We start from the raw sequence: 26,863 nt of genomic DNA on the forward strand, positions 1-26,863 counted from the left end.
CCAAGTCAGCCACTGCTGATACTGATATGGGGCTGATTCCAGGAAGCCGGGGCAGAGCAGCTCTGCCTTGGTCTTCCTGGAGTCAGCCGCTGAACAGTTTCAGCAGCGGCTAACTCGCGGACAGCTGGGGTGCTGCCGGGTTGGTCCCGCAGCCCCGAGGGGCAGTGCTACGGGACCTACTCGGCAGCACTCTAGCTGCTCTGCCCCCGGCTTCCCCGATTCAGCCGCTGGTCAGTTTTAGCAATGGCTGAATCGGGGAAGCTGGGGGCAGAGCAGCTCCAATGGTCTGGTTGCCCGGAGCACTTCCGGGTTCCTGATGATGCCGGACCATCAGGAGTGCCGGACCATCGGAGTTTTACTGTACCCTTATTTCTAATAGGAAAATTTTGAGCACATTTTGCACATTTTGTTGCAATGTGCTTTGGAAAAAAAAAATTCTTCAAAATTACCTGCTTTTGTAATGTTCTACCAGCATACTATCCAGACACCAACTAAAATCTATACTAGAAACTACCATATCTGAATTCAAATTCTTGGACAAAGCCTTGCAATTTCTTTGGCACAAGTGTGGGAAAGTGAAATTTTGTGGCTGCATCAGACATTAGCAATAGTTTTTGCAATATTTTTTCTTATCATTAAAATAATTTCATCAAGACAGTAATTTTGTAGGCAATTTATTTTACTACACAGTTCTTTTTATGTTGCCCAAATATTAAGTGAGTCACAGATTTTATACCAAAAATACATGAAAGCATTATAGAGATTTTCAAGGGTAAGATGAAACTCTGGATTCTGGGTGGTGGATCTTTTAGTTGTGTTTGCTCCACAGGGAGAGAAAAGTTATGTGAAACTTTGTTGGGGCTTGAATTCTTCTCTCTAGCCTAAGATCTTCTGAGAGCAATCTATTTTTTCTGCCTCAATAGCCACTCCATATCCAAAGCTAAGAAAAGCACCTGATTCTCAAAACAATAAATACACACCATACAATTTTACTGTTCAATTGTGAAACAACGTATCAGTGAATTAATACTCATTTTACCTTGAGATCTGATTCCTTTCAAAAATCGTTCCAAAGATCCCAACTGTTAATAGGCTTTGATCACCTACCTGTTAAATTTGACTGCAAGGCCCAGGTCAGCTATACAGCAGCTTCCATTTTTCTTTATCAAGATATTTTTACTCTTCAGGTCCCTGTGTGCAATAGCAGGTTTGCCTTGTGTCCCATAAATTTCTGTGTGTAGATGGCACAGACCACATGCAGCAGAATATGCCAGTTTGAGCAAAGCCCTGTTGTCAAGTGTGGCACATTTCAGGAAGTCATACAAGGATCCATTTTCATGGTAATCCGTAATCAAGTAAAGCTGGGTCCAGGAGCCTGTGCCTTTAATATCAGCTGCTATAAAACCTGTCAAATGCATAAACATAGCTAGTATTTAGTGTTACATAATAATCACAGAATTCAATACATGTAAGGCTTTTCAGGATACGAAAAAGAAGAAATCTCATTTTGAAGTAAAACTCAACAGCCCCTTACACACCCACCAGTTCTTATTTGGGAGCAGAAGTGCTATGATTCAAGTTTCACCCTCATGTGATGTCACAAGAAGAAAAATCAGGATTTCCTATTTGAAACATTAAAAATAAGCAAGATACCTAGTTTTCATATAATTATAATATGCTATGCTACATTACTCCAATTATTTCATAAAGAAAATTTTCTACATTCTTCATAAAACAACTACAGTTCTCTGCTACCTGTACAAATTATAAATTGCTCATTTACCAAGTATATTTTCATGACGCATTAGAACAGTCTGGTAAATCTCAGTTTCTCTGAACCAACTGGCTTCTTCAGTGGTAAAAAATACTTTCACTGCAACTTTTTCACCTCGCCATTTACCCATCCACACCTCACCATATCGCCCTTTCCCAACTTGTCGCACCATCTGAATCTGTTTGGCAATAGTGCGCTGAACCTAAAGAAGAAAATAAAATAAGTAAGTGATTTAAGGCACATTGTCAAGATGGTTGTCAGACTTAAAACTTGGCTTGCTTTAACAGTAGTCCCATTTCAAAGATCTATTCTAGATTCTTTCCAAATATTCCTTCTAACTAATTTTCACTGCCTCAAGTAGGAAAGTAGATGTGTATAAAAATCAAGAACTAAAATACTAAGAGAAGAAAGTACATTTAATGTTTAAATTAGACTGGTTTAAATTTTTCTAATTTGTATATGACTTTAGCCACCTGTGTCACAGGATAGAAGCCTTTTTGCTGAGCTATTAGAATAATTAAACAAACTAAAACGCATGCCTCAATTCACCATTGCTGAATCAGCATGTTTATGCAGTTATTACAGTTATTCATGACAAGTGTAAAGTAAACCAGAATAATAGAACTGGAAGGAACCAGTTCAGTCTCCCGCACTCATGGAAGGATCAAGCACCATTCAGATCAGTGGTTCTCAAACTTTTGGCCCCTGGCCCACGCCACTCACCTCAAACCTTTCTGTACACCGCCAGCCAACCACCCATGATAACAAAATACCTTTGCTTATCTCTAAATACCTTAAATACTAAATTACTCATTTTAGGCTACTGGTGCATAAAAATGTAAATATAAAGCCATAACAATAAGGGCTCAGATATAACTGGCAAGAAAGGAAATATTTTTAATCAAAATCACTAAACAGATTAAGTGCTTTAACTTTATCAAGTTAGTTTACCAAATTTCATTTTAAATAAAGTAAAATATTAATTTATGTCCAAAACAAAATGTTTCAACAATGTGTTTATTTATGGCAGGGTGGGGAACTTTTTTTGGGTTGGGGCCACTGACCCACAGAAAAATCAGTCAGGGGGCCACACAAAAGTTAGAAGCAAAACCAAAACCAACCGAACAAAAACAAAAAAGAAACCCACACCCAACCATCACTGATGGGGCCCCGACTGAGATACCTCACTCCTCTCATGCTCTAGACCCACTGGGGTAGGAGTAGGAAGCTTCTTATATGCCAGATTAACTCTTCTGCAGTTGTAGGACTAGTTGATTTTTTAGGTCTCCCTACACTCTGGAGTGGGGCCAAAAATGAGGGGTTCAGTGTGTAGGAGGGGATTGCTGGGGAGCAGGATAGGGATGGAAGTGCAGGGTCTGGGTGGGGTGAGAGGGTGAGTGAGTGAGGTCTGATGGGAGGAGGGGTGCAGAAGCAGGGTGGGGATCTGGCCAGCAGATTGAGTGCAGACTGAGAGTGGGAGTCTGGGCAGGAAGTGTGGTGCAGGGGCGGACTGAGGATGGGAGGTCTGAGCAGGAGGAAGGGTGCAGGAAATCGGGTGTGGGATCTCAGTGTGTGAGAGAGCAATGGGGGTGCAGGGTCTGGGAATGAAGGGGGTGGGGTGCATGTACCTGGTTCTGCACACTGCAGTCCCAGGTACTGGTCTCCACTGCTCTCATTGGCTGTGATTCTGGCCAATGGGAAAAGTGGGGAAAGTCCCCAACTGAGCAGTTTCTTCGGCTGTTGTTCCTCCAGCTGGGAGGAGGGAAGAGCAGCAGTGTATGGAGCCGCCTCCTTCCCCTCAAGCCAAATCTGGATACCTGTGGAACTTCAGCTGTTATGCCCTTCTAGCATGACTGTACTGGGACTGGCTATGCAGCCAGTTATACACCCACTTTAGAAAAGCTCCACCTAGAATGTGATCCTAATCTGTTAATGATATCATGTGAGACTGTATCAAAAGTCTTACTTAAGTTGATATGTACATCTATCCTGTCCCCTTCCATAAAGCTTGTTAGTTACCCTGTCAATTAAAGCTATCAGGTTGGTTTGACATGACTTATTCTCGACAAATCCGCGCTATTATCACCTTATCATCTTCTAGATGTTTGCAAATGAATTCCTTAACTATTTGCTCCATTATGTTTCCTAGTACAGAAGTTAAGCTGACTGGTTGGCAGTTCTCTGTGCTGTCTTTATTTCTTGTTTTATAGATAGGTACTATATTCTCCCTCTTCCAGTCTTCGGGAATCTCATCTTTGAAAAGTCATGGTAGATGGGTAACTACTAACAGCTCAATCTCCTCAGTCAGCTCCTTGAGTAATCCAGGATGCATTTCATCAGGCTCTGCGTACTTGAAGACATCTAACCTGGTCTCTTGCAGGAATACTCTGGCTGGATTAGAATGAAGCACTGCTCTCAAACTATCCAGTGCACCTGGACCAATGTAGATTTTTGATAATTTATCAACAGGCCCAGAGCTTGACAAGTGGCTTGCAACATCTCAATGCTGCGCTGAACATGGACACTGGAGTGGCCCCTGATGAGACAGTTATTGAGGTAAATCTGGATATTGCAATGTCTGAGATAGGCCGCCACCTCTAACATATATCTTATACATGCCTTGGTGCTGTTGCTAAGCCGAAAAGGAGCACTGCAAATTGGTAGTAGGCAGATCCAACTATGAAATTTAGGAACCATCTCTGTCTGTGAAATATCGACACATGAAAGTAAACATCTTTTACATGGAGAGCAGCGCATCACCATCCCAAAATCAAGGAAAGAAAGATGGAGGCCAAAGAGATCAGGCAGAACTTCAACTTCTTGAAATATTTGTTGATTCTCCGCAGGTCAAAGGGGCAAAAAAGAGTGGGAGTAAAATCTGTCCCCCTTCAAGTGTACAGGTACTTCCTCCATGGCTCCCAAATGCAGAAGGCCCTGCACCTTCTGAGTAGCAGATGCTCATGAGATGGGGAGGGACAGAAATAAACTGGCAGGTATATTCCCCTCCCATGTGCTCACTACACACTGCTCAGATGTTCCAGAGGCTCAGGCAGAGAAGGAGACGACAAATGGATGGGGGGAAAAATGACCCAAAGCGTAAGCTAGAAGGTTGCCCTCAACACACATTCAAAAATGCCTGCTTGTTACCCAACTGGTTGTGGGAGGAGCTCAAGAGAATCGAAGGTACAGGATGATGGCCTTACTGCCCTTTATAGCCCTTGACTTTCTTATGGAAGGGTTCTGACCAATATTGGCTCCTGTACTCATGGAGTTGTTGTAACTGCTACTTCACCAGCCCAGAAGTATAAAGGCTCAGGGACTGCAAGGTAGCCCTAAAGTCTTCCAGGCCATGACATTTACTGTCTATCTGTTCTCAAAGCTGAACCAACCTATCACATGGGAGGTCCTGGAAAGATTGTTGAGCCTCTTCAACAGACCCAATAACTATAACCAGGGCACATTCCTCATAAAAACATATGAAGTCATGGTCTAGGCCAGGGGGGAGGTGGGAAAGGAGAGGCGGGGGTGTTGCGGCTGCATTCCTGGGAGGTTGCAGCGTTTGGATCCGGCCAGCCGCTTTTCCTGGCTTCCCGGCTCGGCGTCTGACAAACACGTGGCGGGGGCATAAGGAGTGGCAGGAGAGAGGACATGGCCAACAATTAAAGGGGCTGCTTCCTTTTTTCTTTTTTTGCTCCACCCAATTCGGTGACCCCACAACTAGTCTAGGCTGGAGTGTTTGCTTCAGCTGAGGTCACTCAGAGGGCTGCCTTGGCCACAGCTCTGTCCTCACCAAGGATAGCCACAAATTTCTTCCTGGTATCCTCTGGTAGTGAGTCTGTAAAGTTGGCCATGAATGTCGAATATATTTAACAGCAGCCAAGTAAGGCCGGATGGCTTGCCAATCTCAGCTGGAAGCTGCACACAGAATAACTTTCTACATCTACCAAAGAGATTGAGCTTCTTTGCTGCCTTTTCCTTAGGTATCAATTAGGGATATAAAATCCCATTTAAATGCTTAACTATATTGTTTAACTGGCTAACTATTTAAAGGGGGGCAGCCCGAGCCCAAGGAGAGAGACAGACTTGTCTGAGGAAGTAATACAGTACCCAGGCTGTCAGTCTACCCTGATGCAGACCTCCACTGAGGACCTGCATGGAGGAAAAAGCTCTCGGTGCCAGGACTCCAGTGACCAGTGATGGTAGTCAGCAGAATGGCAATGGTACCCTGGATATAGATGGTCTCACATTAGAGAAGAGTGCAACTCTACAGATAGGGAGAAGGAATGGAAGGGAGAAGACTGATTTGTCAAAGACCATCAATATGCCTGTGGTGAACCATATTGCCATTAGGGGTGTGAACGTGTGCTTGTTTACATGGCTAACTGAAGAGTTTGGGCTCATCAGTTAATCCCAACAGTTACAAGCAGCCTCCTCCTGCCCTGCTTTCTCTGTATCAGAGGCGGGGGTGGAGGTGGGGGAGAGAGAGCTGGTATGCATGGGAAGCTGGCTTTTGAACTGAATCCCTGTGCATGCTGACTGCCATGGAGCCGCCTTTCCCACCCCCCACACTGCTACCTCCCACATCAGAGGCAGCAGCGCAATCCCCGTGCATGCCTTCCCCAAACCCCACACTGCTACCTCCCACATCAGAGGTGGTAATGTAAGGAGGCAAGCGGGAGACTCTGTAGGTGCGATGAGCCAGCTTTTAAGCTAGCTCCCTGCATGGACCAGCTTAGAGCCACCTGCCTCCTTCCCCACTGTCTCTGATGCAGAGGCAGCAGGGAGAGGCAGGTAGAAGCCGGGACACCTTTCACAGAGGCAGCAGCACGGGGAAAGCGGGGGGATGGGACAGAAGCACCATATGCTGCCTCTGATACAACTGGTTCCACAGAAGCACTGGCTCATACCTGCCCTCCTGTGGGTAAACGTGTAACTGCTGTAAATTTCACCAGTTACACGTTTACAAAATTAAACACAGTTTAATACCCTACTGGCCTTCTAGCAACTGGCCTCTCAACCCTCCAGAATGGTGCCAGGAGCTTGGAGAGCAACAACTTTAAACAACTATTAATAACAAATTCTCTACTAGACTCAGTAGAGAACAAAAAGTTTACCAAAGCAAGGAAATTTTCCAGGCCCATCGCTTACAATGAGAACATCTGTCTTGGATGGCTTAGATATAACAAATCCTACATATTTGCAGGCAGTTAGACTAGATGACCCTTGTAATCCCTTCTAATCCTATGAGTCTATCTGGGTGGTCAAATTTACTGGCCCTCCAAGCCACATACAACAGTATTCAGAAGTTCAAGAGCTGGAGTGTGCATGCCAGGATTTCAGCCTCATGGGAAGTGCATTGGTGAGGTTTGGGGCTTTGGCTGTGCCTAGAGAGGCACACTTGGGGAGAAGAGAGGCAGCTGCTGGAGCTTCAGCCCCATTTCTGCTGAAGCCCAAAGACACTCCACCCTCTTGCACAGAAACCCCTAGCCCCACCATGTTGCCATGGGGTAAAAACCTCAGACACCCAATTTCCCCACCACCAGTTTGTAAGGTGGTGAATCGAGGGAGGCGCTGAATGCACCTTATTATATGCTGTTTGGTCATCCCCGATTTCTATGATAGTGACCCCTTTTTTTTCCCCCACCCAAAAAGGACTGATGCTCCTGCCGGTGAGGCAAACTGCCAAATGAAGGTCTTTGAGAGATTTTTTCCTGGACATACCTGTGTAATGCTTTAGCTCTGGTTCAGAAATCATGCATATGCATACTGTTGGGCACCTTAGCCCCAAGCAAGTTGTAGGTCTACTGGACACTTGTAGTCTCCACTGTGGGTGCACCGAATCCATGTTTTCCTTTCAATGCATCCAGCTGGTTTTGGTTATTATTGTTGGTGGTCTGGTCTAGATCTGCCCCTTTGCTGTCTGGGCTGTCTAAGACTCATCTTATGCCGGGGCCCTGAGCTTGCATTTCCTGGTGCTTAGTTAATTTGATGGACGCAAGGTTTCTGGCAACATTTGGAAGGGTAGCATATGTTCTTCCACCACAAAGCAAGACACAGATCATAATACCCCAACAAGAGAATGGCGAGAACTACTGGATTATATCCAAGTACATTATTAACATCTTTCCTGTTGGCAGCAGCTCCGAAGTGTCAGTTGCAGACGAACCCATCTCACTAATCCCAAATCTCCCAATCAAAGTGGCAACTGGAAATGCACAGAGATGCCTTGGTTCTTGTATCAGGCTCTACTCAAGGGTTTGGGGTGGTTCCAGAGCATAGTGCTCTGGGGGTGCTTAGGCTTTTTCCCCCTGCTACTGGGCCTGGGCTAGTCCATTTCCCAAGAGGAGCAGGAGGCAAGGGTGTCCCACAGTAAAAACAGAGATTCTCCTCCAGAGTCAGGCATCAGCGACCCAGGTCAAACTGCGCGAGCTCAGGATTCGGTTCTACAGGCTTTGGTACAGCAGACAAGACTTGGCAGCATCAGGCAGCCCCTTTTCTCCCGCCACTCTCACAGCTGAGAGCAGATGCATAAAGCCAGCTCAGTAAAGGCCTCTAAGCTAGTGGGATTTTGAATGTAAGCTAGATCAACTTTTTACTATTTCACTGAGTCCTCACTGGAATTGGTGTAAGCCAGCATGTCTTATTTCATTCAACACCTGCAGGAAGCCACTGAAAGTAAATGGCATAGGTGGTGGCTGGCTCTTGCCTCTCACAACACTTGCAAGAAACAGTATTTGCAAAGTGGATGCAATGTGCAATTTGAGAGCCACAAACCATGCTTGTGACTAAAGAAAAGGAATAAGAAAGGCAAGTGATACCATCCAGAATCTGAAGTGGTCTGTGTAGCTGTTCTCAGGTTAAGAATAGGATGGACAACTGGGTTAATGAAATATCATGGCCTCTTTCCCTAAGCCAGTGTTTCCAGAATTTCAAGGAATCCCTAGGTGTCTCTCTCTCTCACTCTCACACACACACACACACACAAAGAGGGGAACCTCCAATGCATGAAAATCACATTCCTTCCCCAAGAGCCCACCCATTTGAGGCCCCATCCTCTCTGTTCCCCTCCCCTCCATCACTTGCTATCCCCAGCTCTTATACACTCTCACTGGGTTGAGACAGGAGGTGCAGGCTCTGGGGTGTGAAATGAGGGATTTGGGTGTGGGAAGGGGTGAGAAGTGCAAGCTCTGGGAGGGAATTTGGATGCAGGGGAAGGGGATGCTGGCTCGGGGAGGGGGCTCCAGGCTGGTGAGTGTTGGGCTCAGGTGGAAGGTTGGGATGCCGAACGAGTCACAGGCTTGTAGATGTGAGGGTGCAGGAGTTTGGGTTGGATATGTGAGGGGCTCAGGGCAAGGAGGCTGGGAGTATGATGGGCTCAGGACACAGATTTGCAGTGTGGATGGCACAGGAGTGTTGTGGCAGAAGACTGAGGCTGTGGGGATGCAGGAGTTTGGGGATGCAAGAGACTCAGGACAGGGGGTTCCAGTGTATGATAGGCTCAGATTTGGGGTCAGGTGGTGCAGGAGTGTTATGATGCTGCAGTGAGATGGGGATTTGGACCCAATTAGGGGAATGTTGGCCAGGCTTCATTTTTAAATAAAATATTATGTCAAACTCAAAAGGTTTTAGCATTGTCTTTATTTATGAGAGGGGCGAGGACCCACAGAAAAGTCAGTTGGGGCCACACAAGTGAGATGCAACCCCCCCCCCCAATCCTCACTAATGTGGTCCCAACTGTGCTGATGAGGGCAGGGGACAGGGTGCTAGTGGGTGATGGGGCCGGGGAGAGGGGGCTGCTGGGTGGCAAGATGCTGGGGCAGGATGCTGGGGTCAGGAACATGGTCCTGCTGGGCACTGGGGTGAGTGGCAGGATGCTGGGGCCAGGGACAGGGTGGTGCTGGATGCTGGGGTGGATGGCATGGTGCTGGGAGGAGGGTCAGGGTCTTGTGGTGGGTGGCAGGATGCTGGGGCTAGGGACAGGGTGCTGCTGGGTGTTGGAGTGAGTGGCAGGGTGCTGGGACAAGGGACAGGGTCCTGGGGTTGGTGCCAAGGTGGGCGGCAGGGTGCTGGGACCGGGGGCAGGATGCTGCTGGGTGCTGGGGACAGTGCTGGTGGGGGCAGGGTACTCATGGGGGGTCTGGGCAGGGGACATGGGCAGCTGGGATCACTACCTGGCAATCCTGCAGCACCTCTGGGTTCCGGGAAGTGTGTGACTGCACTTCCCCTCCCCAAAAAGCTGGCGTGCACGCTGCCTGAGCAGCAGGAGCTCTTGCATTCCAGCAACTTACTTCTGTGATGCCATCCTGCGCAGGAGCGGGGGGAGTGTCGGTGAGGCCCAGGCAAATCACGCTGCCTGCATAGTCGGAGCTGTGCAGAGACAGGTCTCCTGACTCTCTCCCCCCCACACGTACTGCGCAGAAAGACGGCAGAACTAAGTTGCCGGGTGCCACAGCCCCAGCTGTTCAGGCAGTGCACGCTGGCTCCTTTGGGGGGTGGGGGGGGAGGTTCTTCCCTCCCCGTTGTGGGTCATGTAGTCTCACCCCATCTGACACCTCTCCTAGTGTGCCAGCCAGGAGCAACTGTTCCCTCTGCCCCCGCCTCCCTATGCTTCTGCGTTGCCAGGGAGGAACGGGAAACAAGCTAGCCGCCTCTCTCTCTTTCAGAAGGGGCAGGGGAGTGCCGGCTTTTCGCGGAACCCCTACTTTCGCTTAGTGGAACCCCAAGGTTTCGCGGAGCACCAACTGGGAAACACTGCTCTATAGTCTCTTCTATATCAGTCTCTGCACTGATTAGGCCTCAGATGTAGTATTGCATCCAGTTCTGGGCACCACATTTCAAGAAAGATGTGTAGAAATTGGAGAAAGTCCTAAGCAACAAAAACGATTAAAGGTCTAGAGAGCATGGGCTATGAGGGAAGACTGAAAGAATTGGGCTTGTGTAGTTAAGAAAAGAGAAGACTGAGAGGGGACATGATAGTGGTTTTCAAGTACAGGCAGTCCCCGGGTTATGTACAAGATAGGGACTATAGGTTTGTTCTTAAGTTGAATTTGTATGTAAGTCGGAACTGGTACATATTGTAGGGGAAACTCTAGCCAAACATTTCTCCAGAGCTCAGTTTTATTCTCCCACACCTCACTTACTTCAGTCCTTTATTCTCAAGCTGAGGTGTCTGCTGAGAAAAGCCGCTCCGCGTCTCCCTGGTCTGCTGGGGGGGGAGGGGGGGCGCTAGCTTCGCGTCTCCCTGGTCTGCTGGGGGGAAGCAGCTAGTGCGGGGTTGCCTCACCCCGTTTGTAAGTAGGGATCCGATGTAAGTCGGATCCATGTAACCCGGGGACTGCCTGTACCTAAAAGAGTGCTATAAGGAGGAGGGAGAAAAATTGTTCTCCTTGGTCTTTGAGGATAGGACAAGAAGCAATGGGTTTGAACTGCAGCAAGGGAGGTTTAGGCTGGACATTAGGAAAAACTACCTGTCAGAGTGGTGAAACACTGGAATAAGTTGTCTAGGGAGGTCATTGAATCTCCATCTCTGGAGATATTTAAGAGCAGGTTAGATAGACATCTATCAGGGATGGTCTAGATCAGGGCTTCCCATCTGTCAATGGCCCTAGTGGCCTGTAGGTGCTTGTGGGGTGGTGACGCTCCCCATGTAAGCCGGAGGCAAACCACCCCGGCTTATTTTAGCCCTGTCTCTGTGGGTTGGGCCGCCCAAGTCCTGGCAATGAGGCTTAGTGCCGGTGTTCAGGGGGGTCCTGGGGCCTCCCAGACTTCTGGGGAGATTCCGCCCTCCCCAATCGCGGGTCCCCAATGCATAGCCGATGGATGAGGTGCTGTCCCCTGCTCTGGTTCCTGCTATGCTATGTCGGGACTGTGGGGGTCCCTGCCACTGAACAGTCTATGGTTCCCAGTCCGAGGTTTGAGATCGGTCCTGGTTGGTGATGGTGTCGGTATTGGTGGTAGGAGTGTTGGCAGGGTAGGGGGCCCTGGGGCCTCCCTCCCCACTGGGCACTGGCCCAAAACCCTCAGGATATAGACTGGTCCTTTTGGGGAGTCCCTCCGGAGCTGATACAGGCCCACTCCTTGATTCCCCATGGCTCCCTTTCACCCTGGGCCGCTTCCTACCCCATCATACGCTGCGCCTCCTGTCACACCCCTGACCGAGGTTCCTGCGCCTTACCGCTGCGCCGTGTCCAAGATTCCCAGGCTGAAGTAGAGTCCCTGCCCCCGTGGTGCTTGCTGTGGAGTCGGCTTCGGGGTCCCACAGGCCCCTGGCTCTGCCCCTCCCTCCTGGGGAGCCCCTCGTTGAGAGGGCAGCCTCTGGGGATCAGGAGGCTTGCTCACCACTTCTGGTCCAGGGTTCCTTCCTCCCTCCATGGCTGGTCGGCTCCTGCTTCTGCTGCCCCTGTGCTCCTGCTGCCCTCCTGGGATGGCGGTTCTCCACCTAACTCCAGGACTGCTTCAGCTGCACTCTGCAGCTGGTCGCTCGCTGCCTCCGCCGCCTCTGAGCTGCTCCCGGTTTCCCCGGACACTGGCTCTCCCTCCCTCTCCCTCCTCCCCTGCTGTGCATGCCAGCGCTCCCTTTGAATGACCCGCCGGCCCGTTCATGCATGAGCTGCAGTGTTGCGGCGAGTTGCTGCGTGCCACGGCCAGCACTAAGAGGGGGCAGGGTGAGGACGCCCTGTCACACCAACCTATGGGTCGGGACCCAAATATGGGTCGCCATTACATTTCAAAAGGGTCTCCAAGTATCTCCCCAAGTGGCTCTGCCCCGTTTTTGAACTGCCTTGGGTCACAATGTCTTCCTGAATTGTCAAGATGGGTCCCCATCTGGAAAAGGTTGGGAACCACTGGTCTAGATGGTGCTCCATCCTGCTGTGAGGGCAGTGGACTGGACTCAATGACCTCTCAAGGTCCCTTCCAGTTCTAGTGTTCTATGATTGAAAGAGAGGTCTTGTGTCCTGGACTTCTCTTTGCAGATTATAATAAAGTGAAATGGTCTCAGATTTATTTTCTTTATCTAAGTCATGTATTATAATTCAACAGATAACTGTTTAAGGGCGTTAAAACATATTTTCTTAATTATAAGAATGTGCTAATGTGGATTTCTAATATTGTTCACCAATAAAAATACGTTTAAAATTAGTTTTTATCATTTTGGCATTAAAAAAATCTAAGACTTTGGCTTACCAACAGCGGTAGTCCTGATCCACTCCCAGAACTCTGTGACTGGTCAATAAGATCCTTTAATGACTCCCCAGCAGGAATAAATGCTTCATCTTGCTCCAGATCACGATTATAACAACGTCTTTTTGCTGCCCATCTACAGTAATGTCTGCAAAAAAAACCCCTACAGATTAATATTTTTGAACATCTTGAACTATGAAAAAAAAAAATCTAAATATAATTTTTTTTAAAATAAGCAGTATTTATTGCATATTCGTGTACTTTTATATGACAGATTGAAGAATATTTAAATTGTGTACAAAAGACAATTGAGACTCATCCCCATGCTCCATCCTCATGCAAAAGTCTCTAGGAAAATCAAAGTTAAAAAATTCACAGGTACTTGGCTGTTTGATAAAAACTTTCTGCAAAACATTGGGAATGCTAGCTACAGCTAAGGCTGGAGCAAGCTGTTCCAACCACTGCTGCTGACAGTAAGTAGGAACTGAGGAGGGAGGGGCCGGGGAGTGCCCTATATAGTGTGGCATAAATGCACACCACTCCAGGGGGTACTGGGACCCCAGCTCCTATAAGTACTGCTTACGGAAAAACTTACGGCATCGGTGTATGTGGCAGGCACACACACCTATGTTGAATGGACATGAGCACGCAAAGAATTTTTCTAACAAAATAAATATAATAAAAATCATAAACCAGAAAGCAGAGATATTTAATGAAACCATGATTTTTTTATATTAAACTTATTTGCTATGTCAATGCCTCCAATTATGACACCTTGGCTAATGAACTAAACGCTACTGAATGCACAATAAACATTGTTCTTTAAAGCAACCACACTGAATATGAGGATTATAATCTGTTCCTTGCTGCTTCCACTCCTCAAACTGATATTGAAATGACAGTGTCCTAATTACTTAAGATTGTTGTCTATTTCACTAACTTCCAAATATGCATAATAATAGAGAAAAATAAGTGAAGCTACTTGCAGGGGTGGACTGGCCTGGCGGGATACCGGGAATTTCCCGGTGGGCCATCGTATTCACCCGTGATGGGCCGTCGTTGCCCCGCACTCTGAGCGGCTCTTCGTCTGCACTGTATGTGGCGCATGAAGCCCGACCCGCTGCTTGTGCTGCGTGTCGGACGTGACACAGGGAAAGGGGGTGGGGCTTGAGGTGTAAGCAGGGGTGACGTCATGGGGAGGGCTGTTCCCAAGCCTATTTTGATTGTCAGTCCGCTCCTGGCTACTTGCACCAGGACTCCATTAAGTCCTATTACTACTGAGTAAGCCTGGGTTTATCAGTTAATCTTCTAGACTACTTGCATTTCCCCTTCGCTTGCTGCCTCTGTATCAGAGGCAGTGGAGAGCTGGTTCTGTGGGGAGCATGGTCAACTGGGGGGGGGGGGGGGACGGACGGATGGACGACTTCTTCGTGAAGCAGCCCCTGTCCGTGGGGAGTCCAAGCTCTCCACCAACAGCAGCTCCAGCCCCATAAGAAGGAGATGCTGGGGGAACGTTGAGGCTCAAGGCTTCCAGCACTGAGACTTGAGGCAGGCTGGATGAAATTAAGCAGTGGGCCAGAAGTTTCCCACTCTTGACATACACCACTGTGGTGCCTGCGCATATCTTGAGCAATTCTTCTGGAGAAAAATGGGGAGGAAAAATATGCCTTAAAAATCATTTACAAACACCTTTGTTAAGTTAGAGTTAAGACTGTTGCCACACAACCAAGCTTTTCACTTTATACGTGTTCCTACAACATGGGGCTTCAAAATCCTAAATAACCATCGGAAAGCCAGAAAATGCTCAGTTCAGATCAAATCACACATTGCTATCCTGCCTCCAACACCTTCAAAATGTCTGTAACCAAAACCTTACAAAAACTGCGAAATACATAGTTAAAATAAGCTTCACACACACAGTATCTGGGTGGGAGTTAAGGTATTGGAGGGAACACAGGGCTGGGGCAGGGTTACGGTATGGGGCACTTACTTGGCACAGCTGCAGCTCCCATTTGGTATTGTGGGGATGCGGGTGGCTGAGTGTGCCCTAGTCTGCCTTGCACTCGTTTGCAGGCACTGTCCCTCACAGCTTCCCATGAATCATGGACAATGGGAGCTGTGGAGGTGGAGCCAGCAGGCAAGGGTGGTGCAGGGATGGAACTTCCCAGCACATGGAGCCACATGGCTCAAGCCAGGGGTGCGGGAAGAACAGGCACACATGGAGCCTCCCCTCCCTCAGCACAGCTCCCTTCGAATGTAGTACGCAAAGGCTTTAGTGGCTGCAGCCCAGCGCACCAAGCTAAAAAGGCCCTTCTCAGCCTGGGGCTTTGGGCAGCAGCCCCTCAAAGCATCTTTCTTAATCTGTGTCTGCTGCCAACCTAACTTTCCTCTTGTACTGCTGGCACAACAACCGCATCATCCACTACATGCATCAATAGATCTTATATACTGCCTTCAAATATCATATATACAACTTCATAAATCATAGTTTATCATCATGCACTATTTGCCAGAAAGCAGCAGAAAAACCAACCCAGCATAATTTTGACTGCAGAATGGTACAAGTCTCCTGAGTCCTGTTTCTTTCAATACAGGCAGTCCCCGGGTTACGTACAAGATAGGGACTGTAAGTTTGTTCTTAAGTTGAATTTGTATGTAAGTCGGAACTGGTACATATTGTACCCCAGGCATCCCGGATTCAGCCGCTGCTTAAACTGACCAGCGGCTGACTACAGGAAGCCTGAGGCAGAGCTGCTTTGCCCCAGGCTTCCTGGAATCAGCCGCTGATCAGTTTCAGCAGCGGCTGACTTGGGGACGCCTGGGGCAGAGCAGCTGGGGTGCTGCTGGGTTGGTCCCTGCAGGGGGGGCCCAGGGAGATGCAGAGCAAAGCCGCGGAGGACACGGGTGGCGGGACCGCAGGGCTTCTCGGCGGTCCTGCCGCCCGCGTCCTCCGCGGCGAGAAAAGCCGGGTCTGCTGGGGGGGATGCACTAGCTGTGCCCCCCCCCCCCAAGCAGACCAGGGAGACGCGAAGCAACTTCATCAGATGAGTTGGAGTAGAAAATTTAGCTATTTTACAAACACTCAGACCTATTCTGCACTATCAATAGAATTTAACATTTCTACCAGGTTTCATTTTGACAGATGCCCAATACCAAATGTCCATGAAAATCTGAATAAAACCTTCTTACATGATCTTACTATATCATATGCATAAGACATAAATACTTGAATGTTTTCACTACGTTACCGGATTAAATTTAGTTGGGACTGGGCTTGTTTTGAGCATGGGGTTGTACTAGATCAGTGGTTCCCAAACTTTTCAGCATCACACCCCCTTTTTGATTTTTGAGACAATCTCTCTCTCTCTCTCTCCCCCCCCCCAACCCACCCACACACACATAAAACTTGTTGAAAACCAAAACCAAAACCAAAACCTGAGCGGGGCCAAAAAACGAAAATAGTGGGGGTGGAGGGGTGGGTCACCTTGCACCCCCCCCCCCGGAATTCCTTCATGCTCCCAGTTTGAAAACCCATGTACTAGATGATCACTAGAAGTCTCTTCCAACCATAATCTTCTATGATTCTATGAAATGTATGGTTTAAAATGAAAAAATATAGGGTCAACAATTCATACCTTTGCAGGGGAAAAACAGAATGTCAATATGTGACAAAAAACGGAATGTTTTGTTTGCAGTTCAGACTATGGAGAACAAATATAGCTCCTTAAAAAAAAAAAAAAAAAAAAAAAAAAAGGCAGAAAACAGTATTCCTGTGGCTTTTTAAAAATACGTTCCTAAGACAAAATAATGTCAAAGATAACTCAGAAGTAGAACAAAAATAAAAGAGAAGTGGGTGAATATCTAACTGCAAAAGTGTTAACATATTCTTGATTAAGGAATTTTATAGTGTCAAAACCATACACTGTTTTGAAAACTTGTAGTTTTCACATTCTCTTGGAATAAGACATCAAATTCTATGAAATCCCTTTACCGCATGTTAATGTCTACATTTTTACCTAACACTATCAACTATTGTCTACAGAGATGTGCATCATCGTGTAGGAAAAAATATCAGTGCCAAAGGAAATATTTTTCCTTACTTGTAACAAAAGCAGCTAAATAAGATGATCATAACAATGATGCAGACTGCCATCGAAATCAGCACTGCCATCCAACGAATGCCGCCATCAAAAAGTCCATCTGTTTAAAAAAAAAGTTATACTACTTATTTCCTAAAAAGTTGCTAGTAATTAGATTCTCACAGAATATTTTATTTATATTTATCAGTTACTTTTCCAAAGATTGTGTATTTTGTGATTGACAAATATTGTTTTGCTTTTGGTGCTGCAGCTATTCAAAACAATATTAGAATCCTTCCAAAACTGGCTGTAGGATAAGAAATTACAAAGCATCTATTTTATTCACTATAGCAATGCTGACGTTATTGTGGGAATGTGCCTCATTTTTTTACGCATACATACATACATATATAAAAAAAATTCCTTGCTATCTTAATATTGCTACAACGCTGGTGATAACTCATTTCAATGCTCCCAAAGTCTTTCATTTGCAACAGATACCAAATATTCTCTCCAACTTCAAAAAACCCTCACACCAATCTTATTGGTAATTTCACATAGGGTACGTCTAGACTACATGCCTCTGTCACCAGAGGCATGTAGATTAGGCTACCAGACATAGGAAAATGAAGCGGCGATTTAAATAATCGCCGCTTCATTTAAATTTACATGGCTGCCGCGCTGAGCCGACAAACAGCTGATCAGCTGTTTGTCGGCTCAGCGCGATAGTCTGGACGCTCCCCTGCCGACATCAAAGGTATTTGTCGACCACCCAGGTAAACCTCATACCAGGAGGCATACCTGGGTGGTCGACAAATACCTTTGATGTCAACACCCGCGTGTCCAGACTATCGCGCTGAGCCGACAAACAGCTGATCAGCTGTTTGTCGGCTCAGCGCGGCAGCCATGCAAATTTAAATGAAGCGGCGATTATTTAAATTGCCGCTTCATTTTCCTATGTCTGGTAGCCTAATCTACATGCCTCTGTCGCCAGAGGCATGTAGTCTAGACGTACCCATATTCTTCTATCAACAAGTTTGCATATCTCACTTTCCCATACCCCATGCACTGGGTAAATTACTCTCCCTTGGCACTGCTGATTTGGCTGTAAAAGGATTTAAATGTACTGTTAGAATAGTCACATTTCAGAGGAGAAAGGAGACTGAAATACCTTCTACCCATCTTCAGTGGTTGTTGAGATAGACTTTTAAGTTCTCATGGCACTTGTTATAAACACTGAAGTATAGTTCAAGAATCTTGATAATATACCCAGTCTGTCCTGTGAGTCTGGTTGACTCAAAAATTGATAATGATAGAGGCAGATTCTGGGTTATTTATTTAAATCTTGTCCTGGTTGATAGCTGATGGCTCTTGGTCTACCTAATACTGTTTGGTAGTCCTATTATCATGCCTGCTGTGTAGGAGCACCCAACACAATCCTTCAGGGCTACCTTACAAAAGGAGTCAATATTTAACTGGAATTGAGCTACATTAATATCGTATAGTTCAATTTACTGTCCCTTGACAGCATAATTGGGGGAAACTTTCACAGTTGTTACATTTGTTCTGTGTATAAACACAAGAACAGAGTTTCCAGAAATATCTAATATGGCACATTTCACAACTATAAATTCACTAAAAGAGAACATGTAAATAGAATCTAATTTAAAAGGGTATATGCGAGAGATAAGGAACATTAACTGATCATATGATCTTCATAGTGTTCTAATACTCATCTGTTTTTCCAAGCTATTTCAAATTAAAGTAATGGTGTTACATAAATCTGAAGACAAAGACATGGGAAGAATGTGATGTACTTTAAAGGACTGGGCGGTCCATTTACAATCATAGTCCCAATGACTTTTTAAACATATAAAATTCATGTTCTGTGCCTGTTGCACTGGATAAGTGCTTCATAAAACTGGATACATAGACAAATGAATAATTATTGTTCCGTTTACTAACACACTACTTTGCTAGTTAGATATTGTAGGTTCTCTGCTTTCTCTGTCAGGAGGCTCAAAATTTCAGGAGGAAAATGGGCCAAAAATGTTTACTACAGTAGGAATTAGAACACTATTACACAAAGTTTAGGAGAGTTATCAAATATTTATACAAGTTCAAGTTGGAGTTTCCAAGATGGATGAAAGCAGAGAAACTTTGGAGGTGAACACAGTTGCAGAGAAAGACAATCCAAAACAAAGTGATTTTGATGAATCTTGTCAGTTTTGACTTTAAAAAATTAGAAAGATCTAGGGCAGTGAGAGACTGAGAAGAGATAAAGGAGTTTCTGGCATAGAACAGATATATAATTGTTCAGTTAGGAGCAGAGTAGGAGCAAGAAGTACGACAGTAGATATAGTTGGATAAGGTCTGAGACTTCTTTCAGACATGGTCAGCACAGCAGAAGTTACGGAGAAAGCTAGGCTACAGACTGTTGATAGGACAAAACAATGCACAAGGGAAACAAAGTGTGGAACAAAGGACAGTGACAAAGTTAGATTAATGTAGACAGGAATGAGGGGGTAGCAAATCAGGTATGAGCGAAAGAAGATGTGACACCAGAAAGAGAGAAAAAAGATTTTGCTAGCCCAGGGAGGGCACTGTGGGGTTGGGTGTGAAGGGAGATGGGGCACGCCCTACTCCTAGGGCACATGTGCATCTGTGTTCCCCGCCACTACTGCTGCTATGGGAATGGCAGGAAAAGCTCAGGCAAAGTGGCACCGCAGTTCATCCAGCGGGAGGTGGGGGGAGCGGCGGGAGGGCAGAGGAGAGAGGGCACAGCAGTGCACAGTGCCACTTCCTCCTCCGTACCACAGGCGTTCCCGGAATAGGGACACCAGAAGTACGAAGGAGGTTCATCTGGAGGAATAAACCCATTCAACCTTGATCTGTATACACAAAAAACAGCAGTTCACCTGTACCACCAACTGGGGGGAGCGTGGGTTGTAGATCCCGATTGCAGAAATCAGTTCGACAGCATTCAATTGTCCGACGTAGCTGTGCTTTTGGGGAATCCTGTAAAAGAAGAACATAACATAAGAACATAAGAATGGCCATACTGGGTCAGACCAAAGTTCCATCTACCCTAGTATCTTGTCTGCCAACAGTGGCCAATGCAAAGTGCCCCAGAGGGAGTGAACTGAACAGATAATGATCAAGTGATCTCTCTTCTGCCATCCATCTCCATCCTCTGACAGACAAAAAGGCTAGGGACACCATTCCTTACCCATCCTGGCTAACAGCCATTAATGGACTTAACCTCTATGAATTTATCTAGTTCTTTTTAAAAGCCTGTTATAGTCCTAGCCTTCACAGCCTCCTCAGGCAAGGAGTTCCACAGGTTGACTGTGTGCTGTGTGAAGAAAAACTTCCTTTTATTTGTTTTAAACCTGCTGCCCATTAATTTCATTTGGTGGCCCCTAGTTCTTATATTATATTAAATAACTTTTCCTTATTCACTTTCTCCACACCACTCACGATTTTATATACCTCTATCATATCCCTCCTTAGTCTCCTCTTTTCCAAGCTGAAAAAGTCCTAGTCTCTTAAATCTCTCCTCATAAGGGACCAGTTCCAAACCCCTAATCATATTAGTTTCCCTTCTCTGAACCTTTTTTAATTCCAGTATATCTTTTTTGAGATGAGGAGACCACATCTGTACGCAGTATTCAAGATGTGGGCGTACCATGGATTTATATAAGGGCAATAAGATATTCTCCATCCCTTTTTTAATGATTCCTAACATTGCTTGCTTTGACTGCCTCTGCACACTGTGTGGACGTCTTCAGAGAACTATCCACGATGACTCCAAGATCTCTTTCCTGATTAGCTTTGCTAAATTAGCCCCCATCATATTGTATGTATAGTTGGGGTTATTTTTTCCAATGTTCTATGTCTCTGACAATTTTATTCTCTGCTATTGTTTCAGCTAATTTGTCCAGTACTGATGTTAGACTTATAGGGCTGTAATTGCGGGATCTCCTCTAGAGCCCTTTTTAAATATTGGCGTTACATTAGCTATCTCCCAGTCATTGGGTACAGAAGATGATTTAAAGGATAGGTTACAAACCATAGTCGTTAGTTCTGCAATTTCACATATGAGTTATTTCAGATGGGTGAATGCCATCTGGTCCTGGTGACTTGCTACTGTTAAGTTTATCAATTCATTTCAAAACTACATCTAATGACACTTCAATCTGTGACAAGTCCTCAGATTTGTCACCTATGAGGGACGGGTCAGGTTTGGGAATCTCCCTAACATCCTAAGCCGTGAAGACTGAAGCAAAGAATTCATTTAGTTTCTCTGCAATGTCTTTATCGTCTTTATGTGCTGCTTTTGTATCTTGATCGTCCAGGGGCCCCACTGGCTGTTTAACAGGCTTCCTGCTTCTGATGTACTTTAAAAACATTTTGTTATTGCCTTTTGATTTTTTGGCTAGCTGTTCTTCTAACTCCTTTTTGGCTTTTCTTATTATATTTTTATACTTAATATGGCAGTGTTTATGCTCTTTTCTATTTTCCTCACTAGGATTTGACTTCTGCTTTTTAAAAGATGCCTTTTTATCTCTCATTGCTTCTTTTACATGGTTTTTAAGCTATGGTGGCTCTTTTTAAGTTCTTTTACTGTGTTTTTTAAATTTGGGGTATACATTTAAGTTGGACCTCTATTATGGTGTCTTTAAAAGTGCCCATGCAGCTTGCAGGAATTTACTTGCAGAGAACAGAGAAAATAACCAAAAAGTTTTGAAACGGTCAAATGTGAATGATGGGACAGAAGTAAAGCACTGTGGAGATTACATAGCTAAGATTGAGTTCTATTTGCACATAAAATAGGGATTCAACCTTCTTGGTTATGTATGAAATATATGACATGTATCCTCCCCCAAATTTACTGACCTCCCCAAAGCTTTGTTGATCATATACTTGGACTACAAAAATAATTTTTGATAATTAACAAGCTAAATTTTATCTTAAATTTATTTTTTTTACTACATTTAGCACTTATGCCAGTTTTTAGTTTGTCCCAACTGATGTTTAGTAATGGAATAATAAACAACTATACCGAAACATTGAAATGTCTAGCTGAAATCTTGTGCACAGCCTATAGTTAAGATATTAGGTTGCAACTCAGCTAAATTATTAATGATTTCATCTGATTGTTGTGATTATATTAAATACAAACACAGGTCAAGAGGTCAGTTAACATTTTAGCTGGCCAACTATCACATCAGAGGTAACACCTATTGCCATCTTCCCCAACAGCTAATTTGTGAGCAATAATTCCACTGGTTGAGCATGAGTGGAAGACACCTCTCTCCCCCTTCCTTCTCCCCCATATTAAAACATTGTAGAAAATAGGCCAAGCATTTGAAAATTATAAAATGCCAGAAATAAGATTGCCTGTACAACTTTAATTAGGTCAATCTGTGCTCCTCCTCACCTAAGAATCTCTCCTCCCCCATATCCCTCCCAAAGCTCCTAATCAAGCAGTGGGCAAGCTGCAGTCCGTGGGCTATATGCAGCCCATCGACGTTCTATGTATGGCTCATGAGACATTTTGTTGACCACAGCCCATGTGTGCAGGGTTTCCAGATTCCACTTGTTTCCATCTGCATAGTTTTTTTCCCCTACCAGTATTACAATGCAACCTGCACATAAAGCATGTGAAGTGAGAGTTATGCTGACTGCACACAACACTGAATGTGAGAGCCATGCATTCCCTATGAACCACAGCAGCGCTTTGGATGCAATCAGCTCTCTCTACAAATTCTAGACATGCAAGTGCAGTTAGCAAAACTACTCTCTCCCTTGCGGCCATCTTGGTTACAACAATCTTGCAGACCCACTGAGAGGGCCAGTTATGCGCCCACTCAGTAGCCTAGGTTGCCCATTGCTGTCCTAGTCCCAGCCTCCTTGCCAACCAGTTAGAGTTCCCATCGCTGACTCTCAAATCTAGACCAATTGCCCAGCCCAGCTGGGTGCCAATCTCCAGCCCCAGGCTCCAACTCAACACCCCCTGCAAGGAATGATTCTTTGCTCAATTGCATTCAAATCAAGTAGCTTTCTCCTTCATGGGGAGAGCAGTAATTTATAGCATAGAGGAAAGAGTTACCAAGCTCTCAGTTCAAGTACCCAGACCTGGAATGGCTAACACAGTGGTCCCCAACGCGGTGCCCGCGGGCGCCATGGCTCCCGCCGGGGCATTTGTAGGCGCCCGCCGACAACCCGGGCTGGCCCCGCCCCCGGCGCACTGGAGGCGCGCGACACTCACCGGAGCCTGGTGCGCGGCGCTCGGGCGGCCCCAGCCCCGGGGTACATGCGGGCGCGCGGCGCCGGTGCCGGCCCCAGGCACGCAACTCGGGCGGCGGCGCCAGCCCCGGGCCCACAGCACAAGGGGCTCGGGCGGCCCCAGCCCTGACGTGCCCCAGGACGCGCGGCCCCGCCCCCGGGCGCCCGGCGTGTGTGTGGCCCCGCCCCTGGGCGCCCGGGAGCCCGTAAAGGTTGGGGACCACTGGGCTAACAGAAGCCTGTAGCTACAACTGTAGGGGAAGTCTTATTCAGCCCTGTATTTCACACAAACACACATGAATATACATATTACATTCAGTAATTAGCTGCACAATATGAAAAGTAATATAAATAAGAAATTTCAAGCATCAGTTGATTGTCATAGGAATTTTTTTCATCTCTGGCACAGCATTAACATGGCAGAAATTAGATTTTCAAAACATATTTAAATTATATATTACACACCACAACTTGTGAGACTAGTGAGTTTGTGTGTCCATTCCAAGACTCCTTAAAGAGTCCTTATTTTTAGATTGTAGGTGTTCAGTACTGTCAGAATAACCAGGCCCCTTTAAAGGTATATCAAATTGGACACCAAAAAATAGAGGCTTCTGAAGATAAGAGTCACCTTTGAAAATACAGGCCCACAGAATGTGTTCCTTTTTCCCCTAGTCAATAAAACAAAATTTTCAGCTCTGCTTTCTACTCTTCTGTTCCCTTTGAATACGTGTACTTAATTTTGCTGTCAATCCTGAAACTGATAGGATGTGGGTGTGCAGTCAATTTCAGGACTGCAGTCTTGATTTGTCAACAGCATATCATCATCCATTATAGCAAGGGCAATATGCAAAGTCCCTAGTGTAGCAGTTGTGATTTGCATAGATTTAACTGCTCATAGCTACCCTGAAAAATCTTCATCATACTCCTTTTATAAAAATAAATTAACTTGTTTATACCTTGCACTGAAAATCTGAACCTTCATATTTCATGCAGCCTGAAGCAAGGACAGGTTCTCCGTGTTCATCTTCTTCAACAATGGCAAAGCAATGTCCGTTAGTTCTGTAAAAACACACCATTTCAATTCACTAATTGCTGTGCAAAGTTAACTGGCAATCAATCTAATTATGAAAATTAGTATGTGTACTCTACAGTGTTTCTCACCCTACTATAAATTTATCACCAGAGTTTAAGTGAAGATTAAAGGAAATTAAGCATACAGAGGGGGTTTTCCCCCTAAAAATCAGATGGTACCAATATGAAGACATTGGGTTGAAATACATTTTTTTTTCGATGTAAACCTCAAGTTTAGATACTAGTAGAAGGCGCCTAAACTTAAACAGCAAAACCCGATATTTTCCAAGCAGATACCTTCCTTTTAAAAAAGAACCAATTTGTTCAGATTATCCATTAATCTGAACTCTTTAATACTCTGAAATATAACTATATTAAGATTTTTCTAGTGTATCTACCAAAGGACCATGACATCCTGGAGAACATTTGAGAACCCCTTATTGTAGGAAAAAATGGGTTTACTCTTTTCTTGGAATAATCTTAAATTACCTCTAAAAGGTCCTGAAGATGTGAATCCCAGAGGGAAAACAAGGTGTGTAGGAGAGCATCACAGGGGAATATAGCTTGAAGAACTCCAGTTACTGCAGCAGTGAGTAACTGCATCTTCTTCGAGTACCGTCCCTGTGGATTCTCCATTTTGGGTGACTCCTGGACAACTCCCCCACCCCCTTAGGAAGCAGAACCTTCAGAGCCGAATTCAATATAGAAGAGCCTACAGCTGCCTCTGAGCTTACGGCTGGCAGCAGCGTTGATTAGAAAAAGTATGACAAGAGGATCAAATTTAAGCTCCACACATGTCTACAACTGGCATATCCTTAGTAAGAATAGTAAGCAGTACTTTTGTGAATATACTATCATTTTTGAAGGGGGCTGAACATGATCAGTTGTACAACACTTAATAAAACTAAAGATCCATTTTGATAACCCTTCTCTTTAGAAATTACCAAGCTACCTATTTGCATAGATTTAACTGCTCATAGCTACCCTGCGAAATCTCCATCATAATAGATATTAATAGTCTAGGAGATTTTAGTTATGACAGTATAAGTGAAGACTGTATCCACCAGAAAGAAATTAATCATCTCTGCTAATCATACTTACAGAGAACTGACCATGGGACCCGAAAACTTAAGTAAAAACTCTCAGATAGCAGGGATTCCAGGTAGATTCTGGAGACCAGTTGCATCGATGAGCTCCCTTTTTTCTAATAAAAGCTCTTTGTAGAGTCTTTATTGATTTGGTTATAGATGTACTATACCTTTTTGGAACATGACAGTTCTATTTCTGATGGCTATCCAAATACCAGGCTTTGAGTTGCAGCAGGTCCCGGATTCAGATGCTTTATGCTGTGTTAGAAGGTTAGCAATGAGGGGATGTTAATCAGTGGCTGATCTGAGCAAGTCAGCACATCATAAGGCAGAACTGTATCAGTCAGGCACAATAAGGATGACTTGAGCTCTGTTTTAATGCATCTTTCATAGAATTTTTAGTATCAATGCAATGGGAAGGAAGGGCTAGTACTGGAATCCATCTTAAATCTTGTATTTTCCACAGAGATGAAGAGACTGAACCAAGGATTCCTGCCCTTGGGGAAAATCTATTTAAGGCAGGAAAGGGAATCTCAGGCTTGCCTGGATCTAGCCTCTGAGGCCCAGGACCTTCCCCCCAGCATTAGGGAGTCCGCACTGGTGCTCCAGCCCTCTCCACTGCCCTACCACAGGACTGGAGCACACAAAATCTACTAGGCTAGGCTCCCCTAGGCTCTGGGATTGGATGGGATGGGAATATGGGGAGTGTATTTCTCCCCCTTAGTCTGGGGCTTCCCCCTACTTTTGTGAGGCCCCTGACTGACTTTTCTGTGGGTCAGCACCCCCAACCTCCCCCCCCAAAAAATGATTCCCCACCCGATTTAAGGAATAGAAAGCAGTCAGCTTTGTCTTCAGCTGGCTTTGAAATGGTCTTAGCCTTCCTAGAGAACATACATGAAGAAACTCAAAAACAAAGAATTCTAAAGAGCCCTGCAAAGCTTAATTCTGTAAAGATTAACTCTTACTTCAAGCATTTTACCTGAGATAAGAGCAGCTGTTTAAGTAAGAATTTGCATGTTACAAGTTTCTTAGTATATTAGAAGTAAGCTGGCGTCTTTTGCTAATTTTAACTGAGGGCAGGAAGGCAGGTTCAGTGGCTTGATCAGCATACCAGGTGACAATTCCAAGAGGACTTCTGTGATCCAACCCATCACAATAAGTATCACCCAAACCGTAAAGGCATTGGGAATGACCATCACTGGCTGGTATAACTTGGTAGTAGAAAAGGCACCGCTTGACTCCTCAGAGGCTGGCATTCCAGAGTACAATAACAAAAAATAACCGCCAAAAGGGAGAAGCTCATAAACAATGAATATATTTCTTTATTTGTTGAGAATGGGAAAAAGTAAACTGTCCAAACAACTAACTAAATTTGCTTT

At 45.4% G+C, this 26,863-nt stretch overlaps 1 protein-coding gene across 2 annotated transcripts in view; it reads right to left on the reverse strand.

The window, feature by feature from the left end:
* The window catches only part of BMPR1A (bone morphogenetic protein receptor type 1A), a 174,174-nt gene that overhangs the window by 24,871 nt on the left and 122,440 nt on the right, over window positions 1-26,863 (reverse strand). For both annotated transcript variants that reach the window (XM_075934831.2, XM_075934830.2), the window contains 6 exons: window positions 24,282-24,384; window positions 19,953-20,052; window positions 17,056-17,155; window positions 12,959-13,103; window positions 1,784-1,976; window positions 1,108-1,405 (listed from right to left, as the gene is read on the reverse strand). In XM_075934831.2, the coding sequence (XP_075790946.1) occupies window positions 1,108-1,405; window positions 1,784-1,976; window positions 12,959-13,103; window positions 17,056-17,155; window positions 19,953-20,052; window positions 24,282-24,384 (939 nt within the window). The remainder of the gene's footprint in view (window positions 1-1,107; window positions 1,406-1,783; window positions 1,977-12,958; window positions 13,104-17,055; window positions 17,156-19,952; window positions 20,053-24,281; window positions 24,385-26,863) is intronic.

Source organism: Pelodiscus sinensis, chromosome 8 (genome assembly GCF_052426305.1).
Source record: "Pelodiscus sinensis isolate ZL-2025 chromosome 8, ASM5242630v1, whole genome shotgun sequence".
Taxonomy (NCBI): Eukaryota; Metazoa; Chordata; order Testudines; family Trionychidae; genus Pelodiscus; species Pelodiscus sinensis.